Here is a 15,831-nt window from a genome sequence, read left to right on the forward strand (position 1 = left end):
CGAGGCAAGGAGAGGGCGAGGTAGGGCGAGGGCGAGAGCGATGCACTGCGAGGCAGGGAGAGGGCGAGGCAGGCAGAGGGCGAGGCAGGCAGAGGGCGATGCAGGGAGAGGGCGATGCAGGGAGAGGGCGATGCAGGGAGAGGGCGAGGCAGGGAGAGGGCGAGGCAGGGTGACGGCGAGGCAGTGAGAGGGCGAGGCAGGGAGAGGGCGAGGCAGGAGAGGGCGAGGCAGGGAGACGGCGAGGCAGGGAGACGGCGAGGCAGGGAGACGGCGAGGCAGGGAGACGGCGAGGCAGGGAGAGGGCGAGGCAGGGAGAGGGCGAGGGCGAGGCAGGGAAAGGGCAAGGCAGGGCTAAAGTTTGGCAGGGTGAGGGCGAGGCATTGCGAGGCACTGCGAGGCAGGAAGAGGGCGAGGCCGGGAGAGGACGAGGCAGGAGAGGGCGAGGCAGGGAGAGGGCGAGGCAGGGAGAGGACGAGGCAGGGCGAGGACGAGGCAGGGCGAGGGCGAGGCAGGGCGAGGGCGAGGCAGGGCAAGGCGAGGCAGGGCTAGGGCGAGGGTGGGGCAGGGCGAGGGCGAGTCAGGGCGAGGGCGAGTGCGAGGCAGGGCGAGGGCGAGTGCGAGGCAGGGCGAGGGCGAGTGCGAGGCAGGGCGAGGGCGAGGCAGGGCGACGGCGAGGCAGGGAGAGGTCGACGGCGAGGCAGGGAGAGAGCGATGGCGAGACAGGGAGAGGGTGTGGTCGAAGTCGAGGTAGGATGACTGCGAGGGCGAGGCAGTGTGAGGGCGAGTGCGAGGCAGGGAGAGGGCGAGGGCGATGCAGGGAGAGGGCGAGGGCGAGGCCGGGAGAGGGCGAGGGCGAGGCCGGGAGAGGGCGAGGGCGAGGGCGAGGCCGGGAGAGGGCGAGGGCGAGGCCGGGAGTGGGTGAGGCCGGGAGATGGCGAGGCAGGTCGAGGGCGAGGCAGGGCGAGGGCGAGGCAGGGCGAGGGCGAGGCAGGGCGAGGGTGTGGGCAAGGCAGGGAGAGGGCTAGGGCAAGGCAGGGAGAGGGCTAGGGCAAGGCAGGGAGAGGGCGAGGGCAAGGCAGGGAGAGGGAGAGAGCAAAGCAGGGAGAGGGAGAGGGCGAAGCACATCGAGGGCGAGGCAGGGAGAGGGCGAGGTCGAAGCAGGGAGAGGGCGAGACAGGGCGAGGCAGGGCGAGGGCGAGGCAGGGCGAGGGCGAGGCAGGGCGTGGGCGAGGCAGGGCGTGGGCGAGGCAGGGCGAGGGCGAGGCAGGGCGAGGGCGAGGCAGGGCGAGGGCGAGGCAGGGTGTGGGCGAGGCAGGGTGAGGCAGGGCGAAGGCGAGGCTGGGCGAGGGCGAGGCTGGGCGAGGGTGAGGCTGGGCGAGGGCGAGGCTGGGCGAGGGCGAGGCTGGGCGAGGGCGAGGCAGGGCGAGGGCGAGGGCAAGGCAGGGCGAGGGCGAGGCAGGGCGAGGGCGAGGGCGTAGCAGGGCGAGAGCGCGGCAGGGAGAGGGCGAGGCCGGGAGAGGGCGAGGCAGGGAGAGGGCGAGGCAGGGAGAGGGCGAGGCAGGGAGAGGGCGAGGCAGGGAGAGGGCGAGGCAGGGAGAGATAGAGGCACGGAGAGATAGAGGCAGGGAGAGATAGAGGCAGGGAGGGGTCGAGGGCGAGGGCGAGGCAGGGAGAGGGCGAGGCAGGGAGAGGGCGAGGCAGGGAGAGGGCGAGGCAAGGAGAGGGCGAGGTAGGGCGAGGGCGAGAGCGATGCACTGCGAGGCAAGGAGAGGGCGAGGCAGGCATAGGGCGATGCAGGGAGAGGGCGAGGCAGGGAGAGGGCGAGGCAGGGAGAGAACGAGGCAGGGAGAGGGCGAGGGCGAGGCAGGGAAAGGGCAAGGCAGGGCTAAAGTTTGGCAGGGTGAGGGCGAGGCAGGGCGAGGCATTGCGAGGCACTGCGAGGCAGGAAGAGGGCGAGGCCGGGAGAGGGCGAGGCAGGGAGAGGGTGAGGCAGGGCGTGGGCGAGGCAGGGCGAGGGCGAGGGCGAGGCACGGCGTGGTCGTGGCAGGGCCAGGTTGTGCAGGGCGAGGGCGAGGCAGGGCGAGGGCGAGGCAGGGCGAGGGCTAGGGAGAGGGCGAGGGCGAGGGACTGCGAGGCAGGGAGAGGGCGAGGCAGGGAGAGGGCGAGGCAGGGAGAGGGCAGGGCAGGGAGAGGACGAGGCAGGGAGAGGGCGAGACAGAAGGAGGGCGAGGCAGAAGGAGGGCGAGGCAGGGAGAAGGCGAGGCAGGGAGAGGGAGAGGCAGGGAGAGGGCAAGGGCGAGGGAAAGGCAGGGAGAGGGCGAGGCAGGGCGAGGGCGAGGCAGGGCGAGGGCGAGGCACGGCGAGGGCGAGGCAGGGCGAGGGTGAGGGTGAGGCAGGGCGAGGGCGAGGCAGGGCGAGGGTGAGGGTGAGGCAGGGCGAGGGCGAGGCACGGCGATTGCGAGGCAGGGCGAGGGCGAGAGCGAGGCACTGTGAGGCAGGGAGAGGGCGAGGCAGGGAGAGGGCGAGGCAGGGAGAGGGCAGGGCAGGGAGAGGGCCAGGCAGGGCGAGGTCTAGGGAGAGGGCGAGGGCGAGGGACTGCGAGGCAGGGAGTGGGCGAGGCAGGGAGAGGGCGAGGCAGGGAGAGGGCGAGGCAGGGAGAGGGCAGGGCAGGGAGAGGACGAGGCAGGGAGAGGGCGAGGCAGGGAGAAGGCGAGGCAGGGAGAGGGAGAGGCAGGGAGAGGGCGAGGCAGGGAGAGGGCGAGGCAGGGAGAGGGCGAGGCAGGGAGTGGGCGAGGCAGGGAGTGGGCGAGGCAGGGAGACTGCGAGGCAGGGAGACTGCGAGGCAGGGAGAGGGCGGGGCAGGGAGAGGGCGGGGCAGGGAGAGTGCGAGGCAGGGAGAGGGCGAGGCAGGGAGAGGGCGAGGCAGGGAGAGGGCGAGGCAGGGAGAGGGCGAGGCAGGGAGAGGGCGAGGCAGGGAGAGGGCGAGGCAGGGAGAGGGCGAGGCAGGGAGAGGGCGAGGCAGGGAGAGGGCGAGGCAGGGAGAGGGCGAGGCAGGGAGAGATAGAGGCAGGGAGAGATAGAGGCAGGGAGAGATAGAGGCAGGGAGGGGTCGAGGGCGAGGGCGAGGCAGGGAGACGGCGAGGCAGGGAGAGGGCGAGGCAGGGAGAGGGCGAGGCAGGGAGAGGGCGAGGCAGGGAGAGGGCGAGGCAAGGAGAGGGCGAGGTAGGGCGAGGGCGAGAGCGATGCACTGCGAGGCAGGGAGAGGGCGAGGCAGGCAGAGGGCGAGGCAGGCAGAGGGCGATGCAGGGAGAGGGCGATGCAGGGAGAGGGCGATGCAGGGAGAGGGCGAGGCAGGGAGAGGGCGAGGCAGGGTGACGGCGAGGCAGTGAGAGGGCGAGGCAGGGAGAGGGCGAGGCAGGGAGAGGGCGAGGCAGGGAGACGGCGAGGCAGGGAGACGGCGAGGCAGGGAGACGGCGAGGCAGGGAGACGGCGAGGCAGGGAGAGGGCGAGGCAGGGAGAGGGCAAGGCAGGGAGAGGGCGAGGGCGAGGCAGGGAAAGGGCAAGGCAGGGCTAAAGTTTGGCAGGGTGAGGGCGAGGCATTGCGAGGCACTGCGAGGCAGGAAGAGGGCGAGGCCGGGAGAGGACGAGGCAGGGAGAGGGCGAGGCAGGGAGAGGGCGAGGCAGGGAGAGGGCGAGGCAGGGACAGGGCGAGGCAGGGACAGGGCGAGGCAGGGAGAGCGCGAGGCAGGGAGAGCGCGAGGCAGGGAGAGGGCGAGGCAGGGAGATGGCGAGGCAGGGAGAGGGCGAGGCAGGGAGAGGGCGAGGCAGGGAGAGGGCGAGGCAGGGAGAGGGCGAGGCAGGGAGAGGGCGAGGCAGGGAGAAATAGAGGCAGGGAGAGATAGAGGCAGGGAGGGGGTGAGGGCGAGGGCGAGGCAGGGAGAGGGCGAGGGCGAGGCAGGGAGAGGGCGAGGCAGGGAGAGGGCGAGGCAGGGAGAGGGCGAGGGCGAGGCAGGGAAAGGGCGAGGCAGGGCGAAAGTTTGGCAGGGTGAGGGCGAGGCAGGGCGAGGCGTTGCGAGGCACTGCGAGGCAGGGAGAGGGCGAGGCAGGGAGAGGGCGAGGCAGGGAGAGGGCGAGGCAGGGAGTGGGCGAGGCAGGGAGTGGGCGAGGCAGGGAGAGGGCGAGGCAGGGAGAGGGCGAGGCAGGGAGAGGGCGAGGCAGGGAAAGTGCAGGGCAGGGCGATGGCGAGGCTGGGCGACGGCGAGGCAGGGCAAGCGTGAAGCAGGGCGTGGGCGAGGGCGTTGCAGGGCGAGGTCGAGGCAGGGCGAGGGCGAGGCAGGGCGAGGGCGTGGCAGGGCGAGGGCGTGGCAGGGCGAGAGCGTGGCAGGGCGAGGTCGAGGCAGGGCGAGGGCGAGGCAGGGCGAGGGCGTGGCAGGGCGAGAGCGTGGCAGGGCGAGGGCGAGGGCGATGCAGGGCGAGGGCGAGGAAGGGCGAGGGTGCGGCAGGGCCAGGGCGAGGGCGAGGGCGAGGCAGGGCGAGGCGAGGGTGAAGGCGTGGCAGGAGAGGGCGAGGCAGGGAGAGGGCGAGGCAGGGAGAGGGCGAGGCAGGGAGAGGGCGAGGCAGGGAGAGGCGAGGCAGGGAGAGGGCGAGGCAGGGACAGGGCGAGGCAGGGAGAGGGCGAGGCAGAAAGAGGGCGAGGCAGAGAGAGGGCGAGGTCGGGAGAGTGCGAAGCAGGGAGATGGCGAGGCAGGGAGAGGGCGAGGCAGGGAGATGGCGAGCCAGGAAGAGGGAGAGGCAGGGAGAGTGCGATGCAGGGTGAGGGCGAGGCAGGGAGTGGGCGAGGCAGGGAGAGGGCGAGGCTGGGAGAGGGCGAGGCTGGGAGAGGGCGAGGCTGGGAGAGGGCGAGGCTGGGAGAGGGCGAGGCTGGAAGAGGGCGAGGCTGGAAGAGGGCGAGCCAGGGCGAGGGCGAGGCAGGGCGAGGGCGAAGCAGTGCGAGAGCGAGGCAGGTAGATGACGAGGCAGGGCGAGGGCGAGGCAGGGAGAGGGCGAGGGCGAGGCAGGGAGAGGGCGAGGCAGGGAGAGGGCGAGGCAGGGAGAGGGCGAGGGCGAGGGCGAGGCAGGGAGAGGGCGAGGGCGAGGGCAAGGGCGAGGGCGAGGGCGAGGCAGGGAGAGGGAGAGGCAGGGTGAGGCAGGGCGAGGGCGAGGCAGGGCGAGGGCGAGGCTGGGAGAAGGCGAGGCTGGGAGAGGGCGAGGCTGGGAGAGGGCGAGGCAGGGAGAGGGCGAGGCAGGGAGAGGGCGAGGCAGGGAGAGGGCGAGGCGGGGCCAGGCAGTGCGAGGGCGAGGGTGGGGCTGGGCGAGGTCGAGGGCGAGGCAGGGAGTGGGCGAGGCAGGGAGAGGGCGAGGCAGGGAGAGGGCGAGGCAGGGAGAGGGCGAGGCAGGGAGAGGGCGAGTCAGGGTGTGGGCGAGGCAGGGAGAGGGCGTGGCAGGGAGAGGGCGAGGCAGGGAGAGGGCGAGGCAGGGAGAGGGCAGGGCAGGGCGAGGGCGAGGCTGGGCGACGGCGAGGGCGCAGGCAGGGCGAGGGCGAGGCAGGTCCATGGCGAGGTAGGGCCAGGGCGAGGGCGAGGCAGGGCGAGGGCGAGGCAGGGCGATGGCGAGGCAGGGCGAGGGCGAGGCAGGACGAGGCAGGGCGAGGGCGATGCAGGGCGAGGGCGAGGCAGTGCGAGGGCGAGGCAGGGTGAGGGAGAGGCAGTGCGAGGGCGAGGCAGGGTGAGGGTGAGGCAGGGTGAGGGCGAGACAGGGCAGGGCGAGGCAGGGCGAGGGCGAGGCAGAGCGAGGGCGAGCCAGAGCGAGGGCGAGGCTGGGCGTGGGCGAGGCTGGGCGTGGGCGAGGCAGGGCGAGGGTGAGGCAGGGCGAGGGCGAGGCAGGGCGAGGGCGAGGCAGTGCGAGGGCGAGGCAGTGCGAGGGCGAGGCAGGGTGAGGGCGAGGCAGGGCGAGGGCGAGGCAGGGCGAGGGCGAGGGCGAGGACGAAGCACGTCGAGGGTGAGGCAGGGAGAGGGCGAGGCAGGGAGAGGGCGAGGGCGAGGCAGGGAGAGGGCGAGGGCGAGGCAGGGAGAGGGCCAGGCAGGGCGAGGGTTTGGCAGGGCGAAGGTGAGGCAGGGAGACGGCGAGGCAGGGAGAGTGCGAGGCAGGGAGAGTGCGAGGCAGGGAGAGGGCGAGGCAGGGAGAGGGTGAGGCAGGGAGAGGGCGAGGCAGGGAGAGGGTGAGGCAGGGAGAGGGCGAGGCAGGGAGAGATAGAGGCAGGGAGAGATAGAGGCAGGGAGAGATAGAGGCAGGGAGGGGTTGAGGGCGAGGGCGAGGCAGGGAGACGGCGAGGCAGGGAGAGGGCGAGGCAGGGAGAGGGCGAGGCAAGGAGAGGGCGAGGTAGGGCGAGGGCGAGAGCGATGCACTGCGAGGCAGGGAGAGGGCGAGGCAGGCAGAGGGCGATGCAGGGAGAGGGCGAGGCAGGGAGAGGGCGAGGCAGGGAGAGGGCGAGGCAGGGAGAGGGCGAGGCAGGGAAAGGGCAAGGCAGGGCTAAAGTTTGGCAGGGTGAGGGCGAGGCAGGGCGAGGCATTGCGAGGCACAGCGAGGCAGGAAGAGGGCGAGGCCGGGAGAGGGCGAGGCCGGGAGAGGGCGAGGCAGGGAGAGGGCGAGGCAGGGAGAGGGCGAGGCAGGGAGAGGGTGAGGCAGGGAGAGGGTGAGGCAGGGACAGGGCGAGGCAGGGACAGGGCGAGGCAGGGAGAGCGCGAGGCAGGGAGAGGGCGAGGCAGGGAGAGTGCGAGGCAAGGAGATGGCGAGGCAGGGAGAGGGCGAGGCAGGGAGAGGGCGAGGCAGGGAGAGGGAGAGGCAGGGAGAGATAGAGGCAGGGAGAGATAGAGGCAGTGAGGGGGCGAGGGCGAGGGCGAGGCAGGGAGACGGCGAGGCAGGGAGAGGGCGAGGCAGGGAGAGGGCGAGGCAAGGAGAGGGCGAGGCAGGGCGAGAGCGATGCACTGCGAGGCAGGGAGAGGGCGAGGCAGGGAGAGGGCGAGGCAGGTAGAGGGCGAGGCAGGTAGAGGGCGAGGCAGGGAGTGGGCGAGGCAGGGAGTGGGCGAGGCAGGGAGTGGGCGAGGCAGGGAGTGGGCGGGGCAGGGAGACGGCGGGGCAGGGAGAGGGCGGGGCAGGGAGAGGGCGGGGCAGGGAGAGGGCGGGGCAGGGAGAGGGCGGGGCAGGGAGAGGGCGGGGCAGGGAGGGCGAGGCAGGGAGAGGGCGAGGCAGGGAGAGGGCGAGGCAGGGAGAGGGCGAGGCAGGGAGAGGGCGAGGCAGGGAGAGGGCGAGGCAGGGAGAGGGTGAGGCAGGGAAAGGGCGAGGCAGGGAGAGATAGAGGCAGGGAGAGATAGAGGCAGGGAGAGATAGAGGCAGGGAGGGGTCGAGGGCGAGGGCGAGGCAGGGAGTCGGCGAGGCAGGGAGAGGGCGAGGCAGGGAGAGGGCGAGGCAGGGAGAGGGCGAGGCAAGGAGAGGGCGAGGTAGGGCGAGGGCGAGAGCGATGCACTGCGAGGCAGGGAGAGGGCGAGGCAGGCAGAGGGCGATGCAGGGAGAGGGCGAGGCAGGGAGAGGGCGAGGCAGGGTGACGGCGAGGCAGGGTGACGGCGAGGCAGGGAGAGGGCGAGGCAGGGAGAGGGCGAGGCAGGGAGAGGGCGAGGCAGGGAGAGGGCGAGGCAGGGAGAGGGCGAGGCAGGGTGAGGGCGAGGCAGGGTGAGGGCGAGGCAGGGTGAGGGCGAGGCAGGGAGACGGCGTGGCAGGGAGAGGGCGAGGCAGGGAGAGGGCGAGGGCGAGGCAGGGAAAGGGCAAGGCAGGACTAAAGTTTGGCAGGGTGAGGGCGAGGCATTGCGAGGCACTGCGAGGCAGGAAGAGGGCGAGGCCGGGAGAGGGCGAGGCAGGGAGAGGGCGAGGCAGGGAGAGGGCGAGGCAGGGAGAGGGCGAGGCAGGGAGAGGGCGAGGCAGGGAGAGGGCGAGGCAGGGAGAGGGCGAGGCAGGGAGAGGGCGAGGCAGGGAGAGGGCGAGGCAGGGAGAGGGCGAGGCAGGGAGAGGGCGAGGCAGGGAGAGGGCGAGGCTGGGCGAGGGCGAGGCATGGCGAGGGCGAGGCATGGCGAGGGAGAGGCTGGGCGAGGTAGGGAGAGGGCGAGCTAGGGTGAGGGCGAGGGCGAGGTAGGGAGAGGGCGAGGCAGGGAGAGGGCGAGGGCGAGGCAGGGAGAGGGCGAGGTCGAGGCAGGGAGAGGGCAGGGGCGAGGTAGGGAGACGGCGGGGCAGGGTGAGGGCGGGGCAGGGCGAGGGCGAGGGCGACGCAGGGCGAGGGCGAAGCAGGGCGAGGACGAGGCAGGGCCAGGGAGAGGCTGGGCGAGGGAGAGGCTGGGCGAGGGAGAGGCTGGGTGAGGGAGAGGCTGGGCGAGGTAGGGAGAGGGCGAGCTAGGGAGAGAGCGAGAGCGAGGTAGGGCGAGGGCGAAGCAGGGCGAGGACGAGGTAGGGAGAGGGCGGGGCAGGGAGAGGGTGAGGGCGAGGTAGGGAGAGGGCGAGGTAGGGAGAGGGCGGGGCAGTGCGAGGACGGGGCAGGGCGAGGGCGGGGCAGGGCGAGGGCGACGCAGGGCGAGGGCGAGGCAGGGCGAGGGCGAGGCAGGGCTAGAGCGAGGCAGGGCTAGAGCGAGGTAGGGCGAGGGCGACGCAGGGCGAGGGCGAGGCTGGGTGAGGGCGAGGCTGGATGAGGGCGAGGCTGGGCGAGAGCGAGGCATGGCGAGGGCGAGGCATGGCGAGGGAGAGGCTGGGCGAGGTAGGGAGAGGGCGAGCTAGGGTGAGGGCGAGGGCGAGGTAGGGAGAGGGCGAGGCAGGGGGAGGGCGAGGGCGAGGCAGGGAGAGGGCAGGGGCGAGGTAGGGAGACGGCGGGGCAGGGTGAGGGCGGGGCAGGGCGAGGGCGAGGGCGACGCAGGGCGAGGGCGAAGCAGGGCGAGGACGAGGCAGGGCCAGGGAGAGGCTGGGCGAGGGAGAGGCTGGGCGAGGGAGAGGCTGGGCGAGGGAGAGGCTGGGCGAGGGAGAGGCTGGGCGAGGGAGAGGCTGGGCGAGGTAGGGAGAGGGCGAGCTAGGGAGAGGGCGAGAGCGAGGTAGGGCGAGGGCGAGGCAGTGAGAGGGCGAGGGCGAGGCAGGGAGAGGGTGAGGGCGAGGCAGGGAGAGGGCGAGGGCGAGGTAGGGAGAGGGCGAGGTAGGGAGAGGGCGGGGCAGTGCGAGGTCGGGGAAGGGCGAGGGCGGGGCAGGGCGAGGGCGACGCAGGGCGAGGGCGAGGCAGGGCGAGGACGAGGCAGGGCCAGGGCGAGGCAGGGCCAGGGCGAGGCAGGGCCAGGGCGAGGCAGGGCAAGGGCGAGGCAGGGCGAGGGCGAGGCAGGGCGAGGGCGAGCGCGAGGGCGAGGCTTGGTGAAAGCGAGGCAGGGCGAGGGCGAGGCAGGGCGAGGGCGAGGGAGGGAGAGGACAAGGGCGCTGCAGGGAGAGGGCAAGGGCGAGGCAGGGAGAGGGAGAGGGCGAGGCAGGGAGAGGGAGAGGGCGAGGCAGGGAGAGGGAGAGGGCGAGGCAGGGAGAGGGAGAGGGCGAGGCAGGGAGAGGGCGAGGCAGGGAGAGGGCGAGGCAGGGAGAGGGCGAGGCAGGGAGAGGGGGAGGCAGGGAGAGGGGGGAGGCAGGGAGAGGGGGAGGCAGGGAGAGAGCGAGGCAGGGAGAGAGCGAGGCAGGGAGAGAGCGAGGCAGGGAGAGAGAGAGGCAGGGAGAGGGAGAGGCAGGGAGAGAGCGAGGCAGGGAGAGAGAGAGGCAGGGAGAGGGAGAGGCATGGCGAGCGCGAGGCAGGGAGAGGGCGACGCAGGGAGAGGGCGACGCAGGGAGAGGGCGCTGCAGGGAGAGGACAAGGGCGAGGTAGGGAGAGGGCGAGGCAGGGAGAGGGAGAGGGCGAGGCAGGGCGAGGGCGAGGCATGGTAAGTGCGAGGCAGCGCGAGGGCGAGGCAGGGCGAGGGCGAGGAAGGGCGAGGCAGCGCGAGGGCGAGGCAGGGCGAGAGCGAGGCAGCGCGAGGGCGAGGGCGAGGCAGGGTGAGGCAGGGCGAGGGCGAGGCTGGGTGACGCAGGGCGAGGGCGAGGCAGGGCGAGGGCGTGGCAGGGCGAGGGCGTGGCAGGGCGAGGGCGTGGCAGGGCGAGGCATGGCGAGGCAGGGCGAGGGCGTGGCAGAGCGAGGGCGAGGCAGGGCGAGGGCGAGGCAGGGCGAGCGCGAGGCAGGGCGAGCGCGAGGCAGGGCGAGCGCGAGGCAGGGCGCGGGCGAGGCAGGGCGCGGGCGAGGCAGGGCGCGGGCGAGGCAGGGCGCGGGCGAGGCAGTGCGAGGGCAAGGCAGGGTGAGGGCGAGGTTGGGCGAGGGCGAGGTAGGGTGTGGGCGAGGGCGACGTAGGGTGAGGGCGAGGGCGAGGCAGTGAGAGGGCGAGGGCGAGGCAGGGAGTGGGCGAGGGCGAGGCAGGGAGAAGGCGAGGGAAGGTAGGGAGAGGGTAAGGGCGAGGCAGGGAGAGGGCGAGGTAGGGAGAGGGCGAGGCAGGGAGAGGGCGAGGCAGGGAGAGGGCGAGGGAGAGGCTGGGCGAGGTTGGGAGAGGGCGAGGGCGAGGCAGGGAGAGGGCGAGGCAGGGAGAGTACGAGGGCGAGGCAGGGAGAGGTCAAGTCGAGGCAGGGAGATGGCGAGGGCGAGCCAGGGAGAGGGCGAGCCAGGGAGAGGGCGAGGCAGGGAGAGGGCGAGGCAGGGAGAGGGCGAGGCAGGGAGAGGGCGAGGCAGGGAGAGGGCGAGGCAGGGAGAGGGCGAGGCAGGGAGATGGCGAGGGCGAGCCAGGGAGAGGGCGAGGCAGGGAGAGGGCGAGGCAGGGAGAGGGCGAGGCAGGGAGAGGGCGAGGCAGGGAGAGGGCGAGGCAGGGAGAGGGCGAGGCAGGGAGAGGGCGAGGCAGGGAGAGGGCGAGGCAGGGAGAGGGCGATGGCAAGGCAGGGAAAGGCCGAGGGCGAGGGTGAGGCAGGGAGAGGGCGAGGGCGAGTCAGGGAGAGGGCGAGGGCGTGGCAGGGAGAGGTCGAGGGCGAGGGCGTGGCAGGGAGAGGTCGAGGGCGAGGGTGAGGCAGGGAGAGGGCACGGGTGAGGCAGGGACAGGGAGAGGGCGAGGCAGGGAGAGGGCGAGGGCAAGACAGGGAGAGGGCAAGGGCGAGGCAGGGAGAGGGCGAGTACGAGGCAGGGAGAGGGCGAGGCAGGGAGAGGGCGAGGCAGGGAGAGGGCGAGGCAGGGAGAGAGCGCAAAAGAGACAGAGTGAGAGAAAGAGACAGACACACAAGGACGAAAGGCGTGAGAGATGGAGAGAAAGTCCAGATGGGGGAGAGAGAAAGCAGTGAGGAACAAATAAAGGGCAGAAGACACAGAAATAGGGAATGAGAATTGCAGTGGTTCTTGGAGATGTCCAGGATTCCTCACTCTGTACAAGAAACGAAGAGGGAAATGTTTAAAATTCAACTAGAAATGGAATCAGCATGAATGGATTAACTAGAGATGGGAAGGGGCACTATGATCGGCCCCAGCTCCAGAATGACATCCAGTGGAAGGCCATGGTGGGTCAGCCAGAGTGGGGAGTGGGGAGGGAGAACAGGCTGCAAATCCACATCAATTTGGATTAGCTCCATCAGACGCTGCCCTTGGCCCCAATAGTTAATTTCTGATCAGTGCAAAATGCCCCCTGAACTTGTGTGAGTACTGAGGCAATGACAGGGACAAGGTCAGAGGCATTGCATGCTAGAGTTAGGTGGAGCCTCTTGGCATTCACTGTCAGAAAGCAGGCTGTAGGAGTCAGATGAGGGACCATACAAGAGTACATAACAAGAGAGCCACCTTCTCCAGCATTATCTCCTGAACCTGGGACTCACCGCATTTACTGATGGTCCTGTTGGGGGAGCATGTTCACTGCCTCCAGGCTCAGGGGCCAGGTCAAATATAAACCAGGTGGAACAGTGACATCAGCACTAGAGGACAGCAGTGACTGTGACCTCATAAAAGGGAAAAATATCATAAAGGGTCAATGTCAAACACTCCCCGGGCAGGTACAGCACGGGGTTAGATACAGAGTTAAGCTCCCTCTACACTGTCCCCATCAAACACTCCCAGGACAGGTACAGCACAGGGTTAGATACAGAGTTAAGCTCCCTCTACACTGTCCCCATCAAACACTCCCAGGACAGGTACAGCACGGGGTTAGATACAGAGTAAAGCTCCTTCCACACTGTTCCCATCAAACAGTGTCCAAAATACCACCAGTAGTTGTGAAGTGCACTTTTTAAAAAAAAAGTCTATCTCAAAGATAAGACCAACATTCATTGTTAAATTCAATTTATTTAAATTTTCACATTGTTGGAAACAGTTGATTGAAACACAACTTCTGCAATTTACCATAAACAATTGTGCAAACAATGTTTTGGGTCTATTGACAACAATGTTAAATTAGCCAAGAGGGAGTCAGTAATCTCAGAGTCATCGCACTTGTGATGAACTCTCTCTCTCTCTCTCTCCCTCTCTTAGATCCCATTACAGGTTTCCGAGCAGAGCTCCAGCCATAGGCAATCCAATTGGTTACTAGCTCCTTCATTCAGTTGGTTCCAGCAATCAGCACTGGTAGCTTATTGGTTGCACTCAACTCAATACATGAGGCACAGACAGGCAGTTCTGAAAAAAGTGTCATAATGCAAGAAATTACAGCAGCTAAAGTGCCCACTCTCTGCAGTGGGACTTGAAATCACTCCATTCTGACTCTACCCCAGTCAGTCACAACTGATGCTTTCCCTCTCGAGTTCCGATCCTTTCAGCAATATTTATTCCTCCCTCTCTCAACTGCAGAATCCTCTCCGCCCTAATTAGCCCTGTAGTCAGTCCTCCCATACTCTTCAAGGATGGAATCAGAGAAACTGGTCACAAACTCAAACACATCTCACACTGCACTGAGCTAAAAATCTACTGAAAGAAATTTGCAGTAGCTACAGGAATCTTTGATTTCAAACTGAGGGTTGACTATAGATGGCACAGCACCACTGAAATTTTGCTGAAAAGTGAGGCATGTTGTCAAAGCTTTACCTCTTGCACTCATCAGGACAAATGCAAGAATGCCAAATTTTAAAGTATCACAATGATTTATACCACAGGAGAAAAAGGTACTGATTTTCTCCTGCAGTATCAATTGTTGTGATTTTCTCCTGCAGTATCAATTGTTGTGATTTTCTCCTGCAGTATCAATTGTTGTGATTTTTCTCCTGTAGAATAAATTGTTGTGAACGTTTGAAATTTGGCATTCTTTCATTTGTCCTGATGAGTGCAAGAGGTAAAGCTTCAACAACATGTCTCTCTTTTCAGCAAGATTCAAGTTCTGCATGACCAGGCAATTATTGAGGTTGTTAAATGATGTGAAGAGTTTCTCTGATAGACCATGTAGACAGTTCAAGTGGAAAACTGACTTTTCTGAATCATTGTACTATTTGCAAATACTGGCTAAACGGGCTTCAATAGTGTCATGTCACATCCATAGTAATGCTATGTGTAGTGTTTATGTGTAATATTAGCTGTTAAACATGTTTCGCTACACAAATCTATGTGTTATGTCCTGGCTGTTCTGCTTTATGCTCTCTGCCCTGTGCGTCCATGAATTTGGTTTCCAAAAGAATGTCACCCTGTGTTGCATACACTCAGTCAGTGCTACACAGCTGTAGCACCTTGTAGTGAGCCCCAGTCACTGTTGTGTTGGCTCCCCCCAACTCTGTTCAAGGCACAGCAGACCTGCTGAGCTTCTCCCCCCGTCCCCCTCCCAGTACAACATCTCAGGGCGGATCAATCACCCCCTTTGCCCTCATCACCCCCTTTGCCCTCTGCTTCAGAGACGTTGAGCAGCAGCTCACTATTTCAACTGTGCCACCAGCCTTTGCTGTCTGATGGTCCGTCGGATGCACAGTCCAGCAGGAGTGGGATTCCAGGCCTCTCCTCCATCCAGCCTGCCAATGCAACAGCCAATCGGAAATGCTTCTTATCTTACCCGGCCAGGAAAAGGAAGTAAAACCTGCTCGGCGCCACATCACGCAGTAGCAAAAACTGAAATTAATTCTGATTCTTATTTTTTTTTGTGACGGGTAGCTGGATGAAGTTCCCGAGCAGGTGGAGCTCTTGCTCACTGGTTACAGGAACATCATAACGTGCTTAACTAGCAGTTCTCAAGCAGTATCAGCCGGCCAACTGACTGAGGGCGCCAATAAGACACCAGCCAGCCTCTAAACAATAGGCCAATGATAACAGGTCCTTTTGTCAGCTCACGTCTTCAGAATTCCGTGCATTCATTTTGAATCAAATGTTGAGGGAGGTCGCTCTGTTTAACAATCTAAAATACCTTTTATTAAAAAATAGCATTAAATACAAAGCACATCCTTCAACTTATAAAGTTCCTCTGGGCATTGCTGCCCAATGCTGAATTTGATTGAAAGGTCAGGAATGCAGACAGTGAACCAGAGGAACTGAAGAATCAGGAATATTTTGAGTCACTGAGCTCAGAATCCATTGTTTTTCTTCATGGGTGAAATAGTCGTCCAGCCTCAAACCACAGTGAGGTCCCAGCCAGTCCTGGCTACTGGAGGATTCATCCAACATTCATGTTTCTCTGTTCAAACCGTCAGCAAAATCATCCCAAAAATTCAGTGCTCTTTGCTTCCATTACTAAGTATGGATAGGCTTATTTCATTAGCTGCAGCCACCAGGTCCATTTCATGTAGGGTCTGCAGCAGAGCCTTAATCGAGGCTCTGTTACCTGCTTTCTGAAGCCAAGTATGAAGCATCTGATAATGTCCTTCCTTAACATTGAACGCATTATTGCGCTCAGCCTCTACGATCTGGTTTTCAGTCAACTGAAGCCTCCGCATGAACTCCTTCCACCTTACGATAGGGACCACATCAACAAACGATGAGAAACTCTGCCTCAAGCCTGAAAAACCACAAACCACAAGCAGATTCTCATTTTTGTTTCTTCGCTTCCCAAGAGCTAAGTTGCGTCAGAACAGCCGTACAACCCAAAAGCTGCAGAGGAGAATATTTTGCAACCTGTCCATCATACCTTATCTGGTCAGCCTCCAACACAGCAAAACAGAGGGGGTTCAACTGCAGTGGATAATCTCAGTGCATTCAAGGGTCTGTCAGTATCGCTGGCAAGGCCAGCATTTGTTGACCTGAGTGGCCTGCTAGGCCACTTCAGAGGGCAGTTAGGAGTCAACCACATTGCTGTGGGTCTGGAGTCACATTTGGCCAGACCAGGTAAGGACGGCAGATTTCCACCCCTAAAGGGCATTAGTGAACCAGATGGGTTTTTACAACAATCGATGATAGCTTCATGGTCATCACTATTGAGAATAGCTTTATATTCCAGATTTATTAATTGAACTTAAATTGCACCAGCTGCCATGACGGGATTTGAACCTTTGTCCCCAGAGCATTAACCTGAATCTAAAATACCTTTATTAAAATTAATCTGAATGGCTAGTCCAGTGACAATACCACTAAGCCACCGTCTCCCCCAAAGCTAAGATCAGAGTTAGTCCAGTTCAGGGAAGGGGGGCGGGGGGGAGAAAGGGTGCACAGTAGGGTCAATGCAGATTACATAACAGAGTTCCAAGTCACTCGGCATGGCCAGGCTCGAACAGGTTCAAAGTCCAATTGCCCACCTACCTTGTGTGACAGACAGGTCTGCTGGGGCTGGGGCAGTGAAGCCT

At 65.6% G+C, this 15,831-nt stretch overlaps 1 protein-coding gene across 1 annotated transcript in view; it reads right to left on the bottom strand.

The window, feature by feature from the left end:
* Positions 1 to 12,410: 12,410 nt before the first annotated feature.
* Positions 12,411 to 15,831, bottom strand: part of LOC144675703 (tumor necrosis factor receptor superfamily member 10B-like) — a 92,023-nt gene continuing 88,602 nt past the window's right edge. The window contains exon 11 of the mRNA XM_078536336.1: positions 12,411 to 15,050. Coding sequence (XP_078392462.1) covers positions 14,764 to 15,050 — 287 coding nt within the window. The 3' untranslated portion in view covers positions 12,411 to 14,763. The remainder of the gene's footprint in view (positions 15,051 to 15,831) is intronic.

This window comes from Cetorhinus maximus, unplaced genomic scaffold, assembly GCF_964194155.1.
Source record: "Cetorhinus maximus unplaced genomic scaffold, sCetMax3.hap1.1 HAP1_SCAFFOLD_1113, whole genome shotgun sequence".
Lineage (NCBI taxonomy): Eukaryota > Metazoa > Chordata > Chondrichthyes > Lamniformes > Cetorhinidae > Cetorhinus > Cetorhinus maximus.